The 17,958-nt window shown below is 37.7% G+C and overlaps 1 protein-coding gene across 1 annotated transcript in view; it reads right to left on the bottom strand.

Annotated features, from left to right (window-relative positions):
• Positions 1 to 10,037, bottom strand: part of DZIP1 (Zinc finger protein dzip1) — a 32,368-nt gene extending 22,331 nt beyond the window's left edge. The window contains exons 1-4 of the mRNA XM_051212479.1: positions 9,900 to 10,037; positions 2,999 to 3,185; positions 2,592 to 2,689; positions 899 to 970 (exon numbers count right to left, since the gene is read on the bottom strand). Coding sequence (XP_051072664.1) covers positions 899 to 970; positions 2,592 to 2,689; positions 2,999 to 3,113 — 285 coding nt within the window. The 5' untranslated portion in view covers positions 3,114 to 3,185; positions 9,900 to 10,037. The remainder of the gene's footprint in view (positions 1 to 898; positions 971 to 2,591; positions 2,690 to 2,998; positions 3,186 to 9,899) is intronic.
• Between the last annotated feature and the right edge of the window lie 7,921 nt (positions 10,038 to 17,958).

Raw genomic sequence — 17,958 nt, 5'->3', positions numbered from 1 at the left:
CTATTATTATTTTATTTCGTATTTGAAAATATTTCCCTCTCATTTCGTTTATTCAAACGTTTATCTTACTCCATTCAAGTTACGTTGTTAACTTATTAATTTTATAAGGCTTTTTATTTGCACACACACAATCTTTTAGTGTTATCATTAATATTACATCATCTTATATTGTAATCTTTATATTACATTATCATACTCATTCTTTGTTCATAGGTCCTTACTGGATAAATACTTGAAAAAATTCCTAGCTTAGGTCGACTTATGAATTTAAGTGTGGAAATACTACAATCTCCACAAATCCCCATACTGATAATAGTCATGTGCTCACTAGTGACTAGCATCGAGATAGATTTCCTGGAGTTCTACTGAGAAGCCGTGATCAATGGAATCCAATCCATGTATAGTGTGAAACAGTTATCCATCTCAAGCAATGGATGAAGGGTTTTGTAAGATCATGGATAGATTGGAGTTAGACATTAATACCGTTGGATGCCGGCTCAGTGGTCTAGAGGTTAAGCGTTCACGCATGAGAGAAGGTCCTCGGTTCGAGTCCCACATGCGTGATCGTGGGACGAAGCCAACATCCAGTTATTCCACGCTTCCACTGGTGGTCTAGCTTAGATCGACTTGTGAAGTAAACTGTGGAAAAAAATATATTCGATAGTATAGTTTGATACCAAATTCGCTGAAAAGAGATCCCTTCACTGGACCTCATGTTTTTTAAAGTATTATTTAAACACTAAAAGATATTTAGAAAAAGAAGACTCTTGAATTAGGAATTGTGTTCTTCAGTGCTTGTTTATGCGTGAATATGAGGAAATTCCTTCTGAATTAATAATATTAAAGATGTCGAATCTGAATACACAACTGACTTAGTATTCGTAAATCTACTGCTTACCAATAAATATTCAACTAAAAGTTGAGCAAGTTGAAATAGTTTTATCAAGTTATTATCCACATAACGTGTATCCTGTTTGGAAAAAAAATAAAATAAGATAATTTTCATCTAGTAAATAATAAAAAATATATACGGTTACAAGGATGATTAAATAATAAAACATACTACTTATATACAAACTTAAGTAGTACGTGTAGTGCCATAAAATTGACAAGTAAATAATGAGTTATCGAATAATGAGTAATTGAGCTCATAAATCGATCAATATTAGACCATTATTGAAGACCTAGAAGCACTGGATGGCCGTTTCGCCCTATTATGGACTCCTCAGCAGTACGCATCCACAGTTCAGCGTTAGTGTCTAATTTCAGCCAATCCACGATATTGCAGGTCTACAATGGCGGTCTAACATTGATCAATCCATGATCTCACTTATAGCTCAACAATCTCCATAACCCTATACTAATAAATAATGAAGAATTGATTAAAACTACTTACGGAGTTGTTTCGAATGGAGCAGATGAATTTGATTTTTATTTACGTAAATTAAATTTATATTAACGGCAATGACTATTCACGTCCACTAATTTATTAGTATGTTTCTCGGGAAAAAACAACCCACTGACTAGCTGTATGTGCCCATTATCAGTGTCTAAGTGAATTTAAGATTAATTTTAGCGAACGATCAATTTTGAACAATAAGTCATTGCGACATAACCACTCTGTTAAACTTTAAAATCATTTCAGTTTTATGTAATTTTGGATATAACGTTAATATTAAATATTTTGTACAGTAGATCAAGACGTTGACCAACAGCCTAGTTGATTCGATACCGCCTCGGTAAGATGATGAACAGACACTTTTTGTAACAAATTATCACCTTAACTAAACTGAAGGTTTCATTCATCCTGATGAGTCAGTATCTAACATAATTTTATCATGAATTCAGAAAGCTCACTTGGAATTCGCCAAATCGCGTCACCCATGGGATAGGCGATATGTCTGTTAGCAAGTGAAAGAACAAGTATACTATGTGTTCGTTATTACTATACAGATGTGAAACATTGGTTTCAAAAGTAGGGGAAATTTCTGAGGCGTAATTTCTTGAGGATGAATTTTCTCGAAGCATTTCTCGGTCATCGTAGGACAACTGAATGAAAAATATTGACGCTAGGAGTAGGGTGATAACAAAGTATAGTAAACTAGTCGATGCAGTTGTGAATCTTCATCAACTGAGTAGGCTGAGAAACTTGTTACTTATGACCAACTACCACCTACCATGATGTACAATTTCCGCTGTAGTAGGCTGAATGAAGTTAAGGGCAGCCGAATCAAAAAGTAACATTAGTCCATGAAGTCAATGACTATTGCATTGAGCTGTGGTGGTAGGTGCAGACTACCTGGTTGGGGTCCACACGATAATCTCAATCGGCCACTAGAAATTTTGGGTCATGTCGGAATGAAATGAAGTTTCTATTCTCTGGTTCTTTTGTCACTTCAAGGTTACGTTGGGAATCAACTGTAGCTAAAATGTCCGATCTACAGCAAGATAATTGTATGTAATGAATGTTGAACGAAAATAACATAGTCCCTAACTGTTCGACTAAATTGTAGAAATATTTTGATAGATTCGGACCAATCAGTAAATTATTGCTTGTTGTTTATCCAAAAGATCGTTTGTACAGAACTTACTATTTCGTTAGTTATATCACAGAATGTGACAGACGATAATATTTCTTGTAGGCTTTCAATATCTACATCTTTTGTTATACGGTTTACATCAATCGACGCTGTGGATAGAACACAAAGAGAAAAATGTAACTGAGGTTCACGAAAAAATGTTTCAACATTCAGAGGCAATGATAATTAGTAAAAGCCCAGAAGCAATTTACTTGATTATTTTATAGAGCTTATTAAACAATTTCACCCATTTTTACTGATCAAATATGAAGAAAAAGATACCAAAACTACAAGTAATAAAATAACTTGTTAATTAAATACAACTAGGCTCTGGGTCAAGAGAACTTGAATTTCACTTTCGAGTATTATGTCACCTAAAGAATGCATACAAATGTGATTTTAGCAGGACAAAGACTCACCTAAGCGTTTCCAATCAATTTTTTCAGTACGTTTACGAAATAGGATTGGAGGAACGTGTTGGGTATATTGTGGACTTGGAATTCTTCCAGGAGTATTATAACACGGTTCAAACATTGTTTATTGAATGAGTCAGTTTCTAATATTTTTTCAAACTGGCTGATTCAACTCATTATGTAAGACAAATAGCTAAAAGTAACAACAAGCAGAAATTTACTAAACTAAAGAAAATCTGAAGATATGAATGAGCAAACAGCCTCATATGCATTTTTCTCTGTAAAACCTGTAACAAGTTGTAAAAACATAAGATATATTGTTTTACTTTAGGTATCATTTATCAGCATTATTTCAAATGCAATTCGTCAGTGTTCTTCAAAATAACCTTCGAGATTTTTCTCAAACAGATACAGTTGTGCGCTGAACTAGTTATTCAGAACTCCGACTTGAATATAATGAGTGCGATTATTTCTATCCCTTACTTCCCCGCCTATTTACTAGAGTGAGAAGTTTCCGTTTGTTAACAAGTTTATCCTGAAAGAGGCCTGAAAAGGATTGAATTGCACCAGGGTTCATTCAAATCATAAATTGGTTACCGAATGATCATTAGTTGCGGAATTGTATTAAACTGAGAAATTGAAGTCAAATGCATAATCACGGTAACTCAATTAATACAATGAAACTGCGTTAAGTTGTTTGAGAGAAAACCACTTCATATCGATGTGTGAATTTAAAATTGATTCTATATCACATACGATATATTTGAGACGCAGAATCTTCAACAGAGACAGGTAAAGATTGCAAGATGTCATGCTAGGTCGCAAATACAAAATCGTTGCTTTGATCTCCAGTTTAAAAAAAACATAGTCATTAACGTATTTGATCTGACTCGATAAACAAAAACAACAGACAGGATGCACAGAACACAAATTATTTTGACCAAAATGAAGCTGCTTACCGTTTCCAAGATCATTAGTTGCTTGCTTTATTGTCCCCAGACATCTGTCAGGAAGGATATAAAATCTGGTGATGGAAGCTTGAAACTTACTTTTAATGTTTAGTTGAAGGTAAACGTGAAAACTATGTAAATGTTTGGTAGTCTTTTTAACCATATAATTTAAAAAGTATAAAGCTGTTATGAATTTACGAAAACTTTGGTAAATTGTTTCCAGTATACAGAAAAATCTTTCAAATGTAACTTAAAGTAAGGTACAAGTCATCACTAACTGTTTCAAGTAACTTTTTATGTGAGTACTACTTTTGCATCTGAACTGGTGAATTACAACAATGCATGTTGGGAAAACCCTAACTAAACCACACTGTAGCACCGAGTTTAGTATTAAAAGGTAAGTGCTAAATCATACTGCGATGAGGTTTTTGTGGCAGCAATTAGATATGTGTTATATTTTATGATCATTTTCTTGAATGATGGTCATGAATGGTACCAAACTCTTATGTTTATAAATAAGATACTGCTGATATTTTATGAAGAAATACCCACGGTAATGACGATGGATACACTAAATAGGTATCCAAAGCCATTTTACAAGACGGAAAATTCAGTTTCAAATGATAAGTCTATAAGACAAAGAGATAAATTTTGAGAAGCTCAGATGAAATTAAGAATGATACGTTTTCAAAACATGAAAAACACAAACTTTTCATACACAAACAAAAAAAAAAAAACAAAACGAGACTAAACTGCAAACTATGTAATGTTGGATGTCTCGAGGTTTTTATTATTAGATAGACTGACAGGATTTAAATGATTCCATTATTACCAAGTTATCGCAAAGCAGTGAAGTTTTAGTGCATTGGTGAATAGCTTTTCAAAACAAAAATGGAAAACGTCTGTGGTTTAGCGAAAATGTATGGATCTTTAGACATATTAGGCAACATATGATAGGCTTCATTGACTTTGAGGTGGATTAAGGCCCCAAGCAGTATTGCGGTGAGATCCAAGGCGGACTGATCTACACTGCTCCGTAAACAACATATCAGAAGCTTAATCTTTTCTTCTATTTGACCAAGTGACTGTGGCTTTGTTACCCAATCGTTGGGTTTGTATGTGATAAGGTTGAATCATAGATAACCTGTTGAATCGAGTTCATGGACTTTCCAGCGCACATCGTCCTGAACTATCGCTGTCTCTATTGAAGGGTTTTAAAGTTAAACTTAAATCAATATTAAATGCCACCATGTCGATGAATTCAAGAAATCTAAAACCAGAATTTCTATTCCATTTCCAAATATTAAGAAAAATCTCATCCAATCTGTTTTCAGTCAGTCTTCAGTTTTGAAAGCTCTGACGTATGGGTCGATCAATTACTTACATAGTCTTCGGATTTATAAATAAAGCACACCCCTTTATCAGACATTTTTAAGTGCGCTATTTAAAAAGGACAGTGGTATTTTTCCTCGCTGAGTAAATTTCATTGTTTTGATCGTTTATTACGTATCAAGACTACTGTTTTTCACTTTAATTGAATTTATTTCAGTTAAAGTATTTGACTAAAGTATCGTTTTTACTGTTTTGTCGTTGGTACTCTTTAGTACCTCTTTTTCAACTGTATCTGTTAGTACTTTTGGTCCTAGCAATCTACAGCTCTTCACTTTTTTGGTCATTGATAATTTTTTTGTTTCTGGGTATCATCGCATATTGAAAAAACCCCTCCTAAATGACCGGACAGTGTAAAAAAAGCAGTTGCCAACGTCCGGGTTGTCGTTATCCTGTTGAAAGCGGCATGCAGTGCGACGAGTGCAAAGGCTGGTACCACGAAGTTTGCACGAACTTAACGCCTGCTGCTTTCAAACGGTTCAGTAAGAAGGGTTGTGTGTGGCTTTGTCAACAGTGCTGCTCGGATGCAAACAGCTTGTTAACCGAGGCCATCTCACTGGTTGATGCTGCAAAGAAGTGTTTCAACAAGCATAGTCGGAACGCGTCAAACAGCACTCGATCTGTCGACACGCAAACCAATGTGAAGGAAACTAAGGTGAGTCCGGTGATAGATGACTCACGCCCGTCAAAGAAGGAAAAGCAGTCTCCAAAGGGGCCTGCCTTAAAAAAAAGCTCAAGAAAAGTAGGGTCGTCTGTTCCCCGTCTCCCAGATGGGATCCAACAGGAAACACCTAAAAGCCGCAATCGCAAGGCTCGATCGGTTTCAAATGGCAAACATAACACGACCCCTCAGGTCGTCGACAACCCCCCAAAACCCAACACTAGGTTTGACTCAACTGCTATTGCTTCTACCAGCAGCGTTGACGAATGGGTAAAGGTTGTAAGGAAGAAAAGTATTGATATAAAAGGGAAACCTGCCCCCGTAAAAGTGGTTGAAAAATCGAAAGCTGATCATAGCGACAGAACAGCTATTTTTCATAGAATTAAGGAGAGCGATAGCTCTGAACCTAAAGCTCGTTTTGAGCATGACATTGTACTGATTAGGCAGCTGCTTAATCAACTCATGCCTCAAAATATGACTGGGGTCACCTTGCTAAAGGTGTATAGACTAGGGAGTCTAACGGACTCGAAACCAAATCATTCCAGACTGCTTAAAGTAGTATTCGGCTCTTCAAACGAACGTGACCTAATTTTACAAAATGGACACAAATTAAAGGGTTCAGGAGTCTTTATCCGAAAGGACCTACCGTTGGCAGACCGTGTTAAAAGACGGGAAGCCGAGAAAGAACTACAACTTAGGTTAGACGCTGGCGAAAAGGACCTGAAAATTGTAAATTTTCGGGTTGTAAGACTTCGACAGAGAATGATGCCGAAGCCACTCTGGGTGAAGCACGAAGGCACTTAAACAGGCTTCGGATCTGTTACACCAATGCACGAAGCTTACTTAATAAGCGATCGGAACTAGGTGTACAGATTGACTCTATAAAGCCAGATATAATCGCAGTAACAGAAACCTGGCTGACACAGGCTATAGATAGTATAGAACTTGATTTCGAGGGCTTTACGTTAGTAAGGGCCGACAGAACACAAAAGCGCAAAGGAGGGGGAGTAGCTCTATTCATTAGGAATGCTATCCCATTTACCATTATCGATAGTGTATCCCATGAGAGTGGGACGTGTGAATTAGTTAGTCTTCGCTTAAAATGCAAGGGACAAGAGCTGCTGATTGGTTTGGTCTATCGCAGTCCAAGCTGTGAGGCAAATGAGATCCTGTTAAGCAGTCTCAATACTTGGTCCCAAAGTGGTCGATGTCTAATCCTAGGGGACTTTAATGCACCTATGGTAGACTGGGAAAATCTGCGAACTGAATCGTCAGAAAATTCCTTCGACCAGGAACTAGTTGATGCGGTTATCACATGTGCCCTAGTGCAACATGTGAAAGAAGCGACTAGGTACGACCCGGACACTGAGTCATCCTTATTAGATCTTATACTGACTCACTATGAGGATGATGTTGCGAACCTCCACCATATGCCACCCTTAGGTAAAAGTGACCACGCAGTTTTAACTTTCGACTTCCATATAACTGCCAGTCATGAGGACGCGTCAGTCCAGTCCAGACCTAACGTCCGGAAAGCAAACATACCAGACATCATGCACTCAGCATCGTTAATAGATTGGACAATAGACCCAGAGTCCTCCATTGAAACGGCCTGGGACGCATTTCGAAAATCATACTTAAAAGTTACCACACCTCACATCCCTTTGACTATACCAAAGGGGCCGAAAAACTCACCACCATGGTTCAGTAGGGAGGTCCGTATCCTTCTCCGTAAGAAAAGGAAAACGTGGGATAGATTTAGGTTACTGGGGACTGATGAGTCAAAATCTCAGTATCGAAAGGCTCGGAACACTTGTGCCTCGACCCTCCGTAAGTCTAGAAAATTGTACGAAGAAAAACTTGTTAAGGAATCGATAGAATGTCCTAAACGCTTGTATTCCTATATAAACCAAAGGACAAGGAGAAAAGGAAATATTCCTGCTCTATGGGGAGACAGTACTGCTTCATCATTAGTGGAGGACGACTTTGGTAAGGCTCAAGCGTTCTCGAACTACTTTAGCAACGTGTATACCATAGAAGCGCCCTTCTCGTCAGCGTATACAGATCCCCCCATACATACACTGGATAACGTGACCATTAAAGAACTCGATGTCTTTGGTCTGCTAAATAAGGTTGACATAGGTAAATCCACGGGGCCCGATGAATTACATCCTAGGCTACTGAAGGAATTATCTAACTTCGTTGCGAACCCTTTAAGTACATGCTTTAACCTATCCGTTACGCAGGGTCGCTTACCGAAAGATTGGAAAAACGCCATAGTAAGTCCTGTCTTCAAAACAGGCACGAAACACAAACCTGAGAACTACCGCCCCGTTAGCCTAACTAGTGTGGTTGTTAAAATCTTAGAAAAGATTATTCGGAAGGAGCTGTTTAAGTATCTCGATAAAAACCGGATCCTCTCGGAGAAGCAGCATGGCTTCAGAATAGGTTATTCTTGTCTCACTAACTTATTAGTGGCTCGTGAAAGCTGGTGTGCTCTTAAGGACCAAAAGCTACCTGTAGACGTCGCCTTCATTGATTTCAGTAAAGCTTTTGATAAAGTTCCGCATAACCGGCTGTTATATAAGTTAAGACATATCGGGATTGGAGGTAATTTATTGATGTGCATAAAAGACTTCTTAGTTGGGCGTCAACAAAGAGTAAGGGTGAACTCAAAGTTATCTAGCTGGGAAACTGTGCTTAGTGGAGTGCCCCAGGGTACAGTTTTGGGGCCAGTGCTATTCCTCTTGTATGTAAATGACCTTCCTTGTCTCCTATCATCATCGGTCTTGCTATATGCTGACGATGTCAAAATATGGAGAACGATACGATGTAAGAGTGATAGCTTAGAACTTTAAAATGACCTGAAGAAGTTATCTGAATGGTCTCAAACATGGCAGTTGCCGATAAATACTTCCAAGTGTGTTGTGATGCATATCGGTCATCAAGGCACAGATACATACACGATGAATAACACTGAGCTACCTGTCGTCCAGACATATGATGACTTAGGAGTTATCGTTAGTCAAGACTTAAAGACTACTGCACACTGCCGTGCAATAGCCGCCAAAAGTTTTAGAACGTTATGGTCAATACGTAGGGCTTTTAGTCATGTCGACACTAAGACGTTTTTGACTTTGTATACAGTGTTCGTTCGTCCTAAACTTGAGTACTGCATACAGGCGGCTAGCCCCTGCTTTAAAAAAGACAGTGAGCTTCTGGAAAAGGTTCAGAGAACGGCGACTAAGCTGGTTCCCGCAATAGCGAAGCTTCCGTATGAATCTCGACTGGCCAAGCTGAACCTTTTCCCGTTGTCATATCGCAGAACTAGAGGCGACTTGATTACAGTCTACAAATTGCTTAGTGATAAATTTGCATCTAACATGCCCTCATTTTTCTTGTCTTCCAAAACAGAGAATTTACGAGGACACTCCAAAAAAGTTCATAAGCCGAGAACAAATTACTTGTCAGCTGACTATCGACTTTCCCATCGAATCATCAACGAGTGGAATTCACTACCTCAGCACGTGGTTGAGGCTCCATCCGTCGACTCTTTCAAAAGAAAGTTGGATCAACTGAGAGACCACCACTGCCAGGACTAACATAGGCCATCGAGCCTCCTGTCCTTCCCAAACTGAAACTGAAACTGGGTTAGGTAACTATAGATACGAATAAGTATCCATGTACAGAATATCAGCGAAATGAAGGCATTTTGGTCATTATTTAACGCTTTGCCTCACTTGCTTTCAAGAAACAAAAACCAATAGACATGTCTTTTATTCAAGTGGAATAGAAACAGTAGAAAACCAAGCAATCATGGAAGTTAAGTCAAGAAAATGAATTTTTTCTTTTATTTTGTGAGGTTTATCAAATATATTCAGAAGTTTTGAAAAACATTCAAACCTACAAACGTTATATCTCGGTGGTATGATATAAAGCTTCAGATGTTATGAGGAAACAATAACCAAACGGCACACAAACAAGTTTCATGTTGGTAGCATAGGAACTCACAAATTACTATATTTAAACAATTGTTCAAATGGTTGTGGACGGAATAGAAGAAACTGTCGCTTAACGAGCTTTTGTGTCTAGTAATAGTAGAACACCAACACCTTCAGGCAGGAGCCTAGGTATATTAACGATAATAAAGGGGAAATAATTTAGTAAACCTAAGAATAGGTTGTTTCCTCTTAAAGGACTCCTGGGAAGTCGCTTGGACTAGCTCATCCGAATTCCAGCATTTGAAAACTCTTAAGGAGTAGAAGTCACGTCTACAGTCCGTTCTGCTGTGTTGTGTCTCCAGTTTCTGGGTGTTACTCCTTAGGCTTACGTTGGAGCTAAACTTAAGTAGGTGTTTTAGGGGATGTCCATAAGTGTTGAGGATAGTGTAAGCCATTAGAAGGTCACCACTAAGACGTCCGTACTCTAATGAGTAAAGGTTTAGTGAATGGCGGCGCTCTTTATAAGGCTTGAATTTGAGTCCCCGAAATGATTTGGTGGCTGGCCGTTCGATGCGCTCTAGAGTGTCCTTATCCTTTTGGAGTGAAGGAGGAAATACTATGATTCCGTACTCTTAACGGGGACGAATGAAACTGCTGGAGACTATATGGAAAGTTCTTCCGTCAAACTTCGTTTTTAAATACCCAGTCTAAGCGCGACTGCGTCTGACAGTTTCTCCAACGAATTGCCGACTTCACATTTTTGAATGATCCCAGATCCTCAATGACGTTGAAGAACCGAGCCCCAGTGGTTTTCATCTCCAATATACGTATGTGCCATGAACTTGACTTTAGGAACGTTGACGTCCCCTAAACTAGGGTGCAAGTGAATCCGAGACGAGTAGAGCGGGATAATCTTTCCAGCATACGACTGTCATACTGAATGTCAGTAGTGGGCCTCCTTCTAACGAATAAAGAGGAGTTAGTTGACATCTTTCAATATACTTACGAACAAACGTAGGTTGTGCACAAATGAATTTCACATTACTCAACTGCAGTCAATTTTTTTCCTTATCTGATGATTAGACCCTACAACTTTTGTATTAACAGTTGCAAACCCAAACCGAACTCAAGCTATCTGTTTGAAAGAAAGTCTCTATTTGAGTTTTCTGCTGAATCGGTTTTGATCCCTTGAAAAGCTCTTTTAAAATGTACTTCGATCTCCATGATCTATAGTCTTACTCCGGTTAAATTTTTTGATTACTGTTTTTAGACACTAGGTTTACTGAACAATCATTTAAGTATCTCATGTTTTGGTATTCACTTGGGATGTCAATTTGTAGCAGACAAAGGTATGGAGCTTAGCAGAACTGTCAACCATCCGGTGGCTATCAAGATAAAAGCATCTCGATACGGGTTCAGGGTAGCTCGCTTCCTTATTTTACTTGGGAAGCATATTTCTTATTTTCCTGTGCCGAGTGATGAAGGGAATAATAATTGTGTTTGAATAAAGTCAGTCAGTTTGACTTACTTCCGATTGGAATGTAATAAAATTTTTAACCGGATGGTTTAAATTTCTTTTCTGACCTTTCGATCTGATGAGGGAATAAAGCTTGGAGTTTCGTAGATGTGTTGATTAGTCCCGATGTCATATAGACTATTTGTAAGACAATATTTAAGCCCTCTATCGTTCAGAATTCTCAATAACCGTTAAAGTAAGTGAGCTACAATAAGTCGTTTTGTTAGCTACTCAGAACGTTAATTGTTAACCTATTTTACCCGAAGACAGGTGAAAGAAACTTGAATATAATGTAGTAATTAGTATGGGAAGTAAATTAGCGATGGTATATTGAGGTAGGTTTCACTCCCATTAAGTCCTCATAAATATCGCTGACTGAGTAAGAAGAACTAACTTTAACACTTAGTTCAACATCTTCTGCATGGTCCTTGTCTAACTTTACTTCTCACTTGCTTCCTTTAATTATTGTGTTACTCAAGAGGAAGGTTTTTGTTATGACTTGTGGCCTGCCCATTTGCACATGATAAGATTGGCAATCAGAACACAACTTATACGATCTTATCACTGTGCCAAAGCAATGACGTATTGACCGGTATGAGAAGCCCAGACTCCTTATTGGTCCCTCTCGTCTAGCCCCACCTGTTGAGTTCGGAACACCAATATCAGCTTTCATTGTTGAAATCATATATTTCGGATATAATTAGTTTATAAACAAGCTAGTTAAACCACTTCATACTATGAAATGGAAATAACAATCATACAGGATTGAGCCAAAACGTGGCCGTGATTTTGAGAGAATGTGACCAATAAATTGGGAATAACTGATGAACAGTAAATCACATGATAGTAGTCAATAGGTCGAACAAAAGCTTATGATAAAAGGAATATAAATATATACAATCTAGTTACTTAACATTTATACAATAAGAACATATATATAATAACAGTCTATAAATAGTTCCTAGAAGTTACCCATAATTCAATCTTCTTCCGATATGGCAGTTTCATACATTGCTTGGAGTAAGTTTGTAGTGGCATTGAGCCCTACTCACACAATCCTCAAAGCTGGAGGGGAGACACTTGGGAAAATAGATGTTCGACATTTAATGAGGAGAAAAACCCAACGATGAAGAAAGCGGGAACAATGAATTGAATGAATGTCGCCCCATATCTTTTATTCATATTAAATATATTGTTCTATCTCCAGCCTAAGTGTGTTCTTCATCATATATTAATGGTTGTTACGATGCGATGAGGTGGTGTAGATAATAATGTGGCTTCCACGTAGAATCTTATAGATTAGGCAGTTACATCACGACAAATCTACCATTCTAGGATAAGATCTATTATTAGAGCAGTGCTAATATCATAGTTGACCATGATTCCACATTGGTAAGCCCGACTAAAGAAACGCAACCTATTGTTGTTAATCCGTATTTCCACCTTACCTTTCTCGATCGATTTTTATTTATGTAAACCCAGTTTTCTAATAGTACTCTGATTAATGCTCACATGCATGATCGTAATGTTATATTGATTAGCACTCATAGCATACTAACCCAATCGATACTAATAACTGGTCGTGTATGTTAATTAGCTTCGATGGTTCATTAACAAGCTTTAATAGCATTTACATGCTTCAGCGAAATAAACTTGTTTAAACATCAAGCTCTAGCAAATATGATCTGTAAATAACGTAAACATACGTTCACTAGCAACGTAAGCAAGGACTAAACAGTTATCTGGATCTTATTCTTTATATTGTTTCTTCGCTTAACATTTCAATCTCTTTTAAACTATGGACTATCCCGTAATATCTTTCCTTCTGACCACTGCCTGCCTAATTTCCAATCGCTGAGTTCCATGGTCAAACAATAATACTCTAGAAATTTATGGTGAGTTTGAACTATAAATTTCCTGCAATCTTAGATTTCATTTAGACTGTTCGTCATGCAATGCTATGTATTCGGTTTCAGTTAATTTTGAACTTAATTATACTCAGTCTGCAATGCTGTGTTAATCCAAAAATTTAATCAACAGTACCCCGTATATAATCCATATTCAAACTACCGTATAATTCAAATTTTCATTACTTGGACGCGAAAATAACCCAGGCGAGTTTGACCCTGTTTTCCTTTTCTGGTTAGTTTACTATGTTTTCAGCACTTCTCGACTTACATAGATTTTTTCCGTTAGACTGGTCGTATATATTTAATACGAGCCGCTCCCATAACTTTTCGTTAGAAATATTTAATACTTTTATGCTACCAAATACTATCAAGAAAGTGTGTTATTTAAGAGCTTTCTTAGTTGTAGTAGTCTTTGCCACACATTTATGAATACCACAAGATTAACGACAGTAGCTTCTTATGGAGGGTTTAACTTGTCATATTCCCAACTGAAATTCCATAAGTCATCTAAACTTTAAAAATATTTTTCATTTTGGCCATGTTTATTACTTTTTAATTACCATATACCTCAGTAACCTGCATGTTAACCTGGCCCGTACATGGACTGCACTATATCCCTGTCTTTTAGATGTAAAAATCATTTGAACCGCCTGTAACATCTTCAATAAACCCGTCATAGTCATTATTGCTATGCGTGTTTGGGTTTATGAATTGGTCTGTTATATTGGTAGCTTAAAAACGCAAACATAGTCTAGATAATAAAGCCACCGATTTTAAGTGCTATCATAATGCACAAGCATAATAACTAAAATGTCATGTAGTTGTTGGCCAAACAAATATTTAAAATTAAAACTCCGGATCCTACTACTAAAATTAACACTATGTAGACGAATATTTTTTAGATTGAAATTTATAATACAATCAAGCAGCTCGGATTCGCTAACTCTACTAATTTCTGATAACTTCAAACCATCTAAAGCAACAATACCAATTTTCCACTGGCTAATCCTCAATCATCACCACAATCAGCTAAACATAATGGTTTCACGGTATCGTCATAAAGCATTGTCATGACTTGACAATCGCGTAATATGATTGATAAAATTGATGAAACTATTGACAAAATCGGTCAACAAATTGACTTATAATTATCATTAAATAGTGTTGTTTATCTTTTGTCTTCATTCACTACAGATGACTACACTATGTTTCTCTATCAGTTGCTCATTCAGTAAATACATCAAAACCTTGTCAGTCTGGTTGGAGGTTTAGCGCCATAATCACTGAGACCCCAGAAAGTTTCAGTCTTGACACATTTGCTACACTGGAGAAGAGGTCGATTTGGATTGTCAGTTGCCAAATCCTTGCAGTTTCGAAAAGAGCAATAAGATACAGATAAAAAAATGTCGATAATGCAATGAGAAGACGTAGTTTATCAGAATTATGTGATATATTTGCGCAATACATTTCGAACAATCTGATCACACATATACTTGTTAAGAACATTTATATATGAAAAATTAAAAGGTCAACTAGACAGGTTAAGGGTAAGTCATAACAAAGGAAAACTATTAAAGTACACAAAAACAAATGTGATTACCACTCTGGACAGTAAATCAGTACTACCAGGGTAGGTTAAGTGTAAGTGCAAATTGTTTTTGAACACATAAAGGGGGTTTCAATTTTCGTATAGCCAAGGCTTCAATAAACCTTAGTATACGTCCTTGAAGGCTTTTGTACAACACAACAAATGCTGATTTGATATCAACCTTATGACCCGTCTCAATCAAATGTTTCGCAATGGATGATGATGTCTGTCTATCCTGTGGTCTTATTTCACCATTGGAATTCATCTGATTTTGCAACCATTTTGGTATATGCTCACCCACCCTTAATTGCAAATCACGATTGCTCCTCCCTACGTACGTGTTTCCACACACACATGTAAATTTGTAGACACAATGGGATGTGACACAATCGTTTTCATGCTGTTTGGGCTTTTGGTGAAACATAGACCTTGTCTTTTCGATAATGACAAGTTGGGCTGCATAAAATGTCCGGTTGATAGCTAATTTAAGTCTCTGTTTCAACATGAGACTATTTGTGTCACCTCTGAATGGTAGCGTAATATAAACTCGCTTTTTGGGTGCCAGAAGCGTCATAGGTCTAGTCATATTGCAACCCTTCCAGCGGTTTATGAACTTCAAAGGGTAACCATCATTGATTAACGCATCAGTCAAGAGCTTCATCTCTACTTCAATAGTATCACTAGTACAAATACGATTGATTCTATTGAATAAGCTCTTTATCAAACCACGTTTATAATGAATAGGGCAGTGACTATGAAAATTAAGATATTGTCCTGTCCATGTTGGTTTTCTATATATAGCACGTTTGATGGAACCATAATCTCTCCTAGTAATCAGGATGTCAAGAAAAGGAAGTTGGTTGTTCTTCTCTTCTTCACATGTAAGAGAAATGTGGTTTTGACTACTATTGAATTTTTCTAACAAGTGGCTTATGTTCCGCTCACTCACATCTCTGTTGCTGTTGGTTCTACCGAAAGAATATTTATGTGATTGTTCTATACATGAAAATTCCTTTGACCAGGATGTAGGAGTATGCGGTTGTGTCATTGAATAAGGAGTTAGGTGGTTCGGAGTGAATAAAGCGGTGAGGTAGTCAGTTCTCATCACAAACTAGTTTTATGAGCCGACTGAAATCATTGATTACCAGCAGTATAAAGAAGAGAAAACGCTGAAAATTTCTCTGTAGCATTATTGCGAGTAACTCAAAAACGCTTCGTACGAGATACAAAAAGACGTATTCTGGTCTAATCGAATAAATTTTGGTTTGTTAGTCCAGCGTTCAAACCGAACATTGGCATTTCGGTTGTTACAAACAGGTTTGGATTATGTTCTAACAACGTAACTAAGAGTCATCGAATGCTCTTATGAGTCAAAATTCAAAATTCATGTGTATTGATGAAATCACTAAGAGGATAGAAACGGTAACTGTGTCTGAAGGTCAAGATAAAAATTCAGGGTTCAAAAAACATTAGGCTGATATCTGACTCTCTGGAAATGTGACTGGAAATTCAACTTCGGGAACACACAAAATAAAAGCAGTAAAAACAACGAGTTACCCCAGTAAATCTTCACACATTCAAAATACAAGCACAAGACACCAGCCAAAGACTCTGTTGATATGGACAACACTTATTTCAAAACAATTCATCAAGTTCATTGTGACAGTCAATAGCTTTCCTATTTTAAACCAGTTTCTATATTGTAAAAATGGGGAAATGCATTAGTGAACCTATATATCCTTACCTACTTACCTACGCCTGTTAACCCTCGTGGGGCACCATAAGACCCCCCCACAACTCTCCATCAAACTCTGTTCCAGAGAATCATTTACAATTTTTCCAGTTGCTATTCATCCTTATAATGTTTGCCTCCATTTCTTAACTAAAAGTGTTCTTCGGTCCATCTCTTTTCCTTTTGCCTTCTTGGTTCCAAGTAAAGGCCTGCCCCTCGGTGCAGTCTGGTGATTTCCGCAGTATATGTCTTATCGCCTTCTGACGTTTTTTCCTAATTTCTTCTTCTTCAGCTCGGAGTTGGTTTGTTTTCTCTCACAGTACATTGTTGCTGGTGGTATCCGATCAACGGACATTCAGTATCTTGCGTAGACAATCGTTTAGAAATACTCGTACTTTGCTGATGACGATTGACACTTGTTTTGAGTTTCATGTGTTCTTCGACTGTGTGAACACAATCCTTGTCATTGAACCTGCCTCGAATACCTGGGGTTGGTGTTCTCCGTGTTGTATTTTAGGATATTGCTTCTCCCTTATGTATGTTAAGGCCCACTGATGCAGATTGCTGTTGCTACACTGACTGCCTTGATCTTCAATTGTTGGTATGTATGGGACAGAAGGGTCAAGTCATCTGCGAAGTTCAAATAGTCTGCTCAATTCCGAGCTGTCCGTTATATTCCGTGCTTCCTCTCAGAAGTCGAGGTCTTTATAATTCAATCGACCACTAGAAGAAAGAGGAAGGGGGAGCCTTGTCTGACCCCGGTCCTTATTTGGAATACATCTGTCATCTATCCTACATTTACGACTTTGCATTGTAGTGCGTTGTATGAATTCCACATGATAGTGACGATGTCCTCAACTACTAACGTCTTAATGTCGAAGGTTTCATAGGGTTCTCCTATTCACACTATCGAATACTTTCTCTCTATTAAGGAATTTGATGTGTAGTGGCGAGTTCCATCCAACTGACTGTTCAAAGATGATACTATTTGGTCTATGCACTACCGACCCTATGGAATTCGGTCTGTTGATCTCGAAGTTGGATGTCTATTGAATTTTTCATTTGGTTCAGCAACGCAGCCGAAAACTTGCGCTGTTACTGATAGTGGTGTTGTAGCGGCATTGGACCGTAACCACACAATCCTCAAAGCTGAATACGAGATTACTAGGAAGATAGATATTCAATATTTAACGCGGAGAAATACTTAACGATGGAGAAGGCGCGAACAAGGAATTGAATGGACTGGAGTTGTTCGAGTGGCATGGCTTGGCCATGCAGG

Source organism: Schistosoma haematobium, chromosome ZW, assembly GCF_000699445.3.
Source record: "Schistosoma haematobium chromosome ZW, whole genome shotgun sequence".
NCBI lineage: Eukaryota > Metazoa > Platyhelminthes > Trematoda > Strigeidida > Schistosomatidae > Schistosoma > Schistosoma haematobium.
This window is presented reverse-complemented; position numbering and strand designations above follow the sequence as displayed.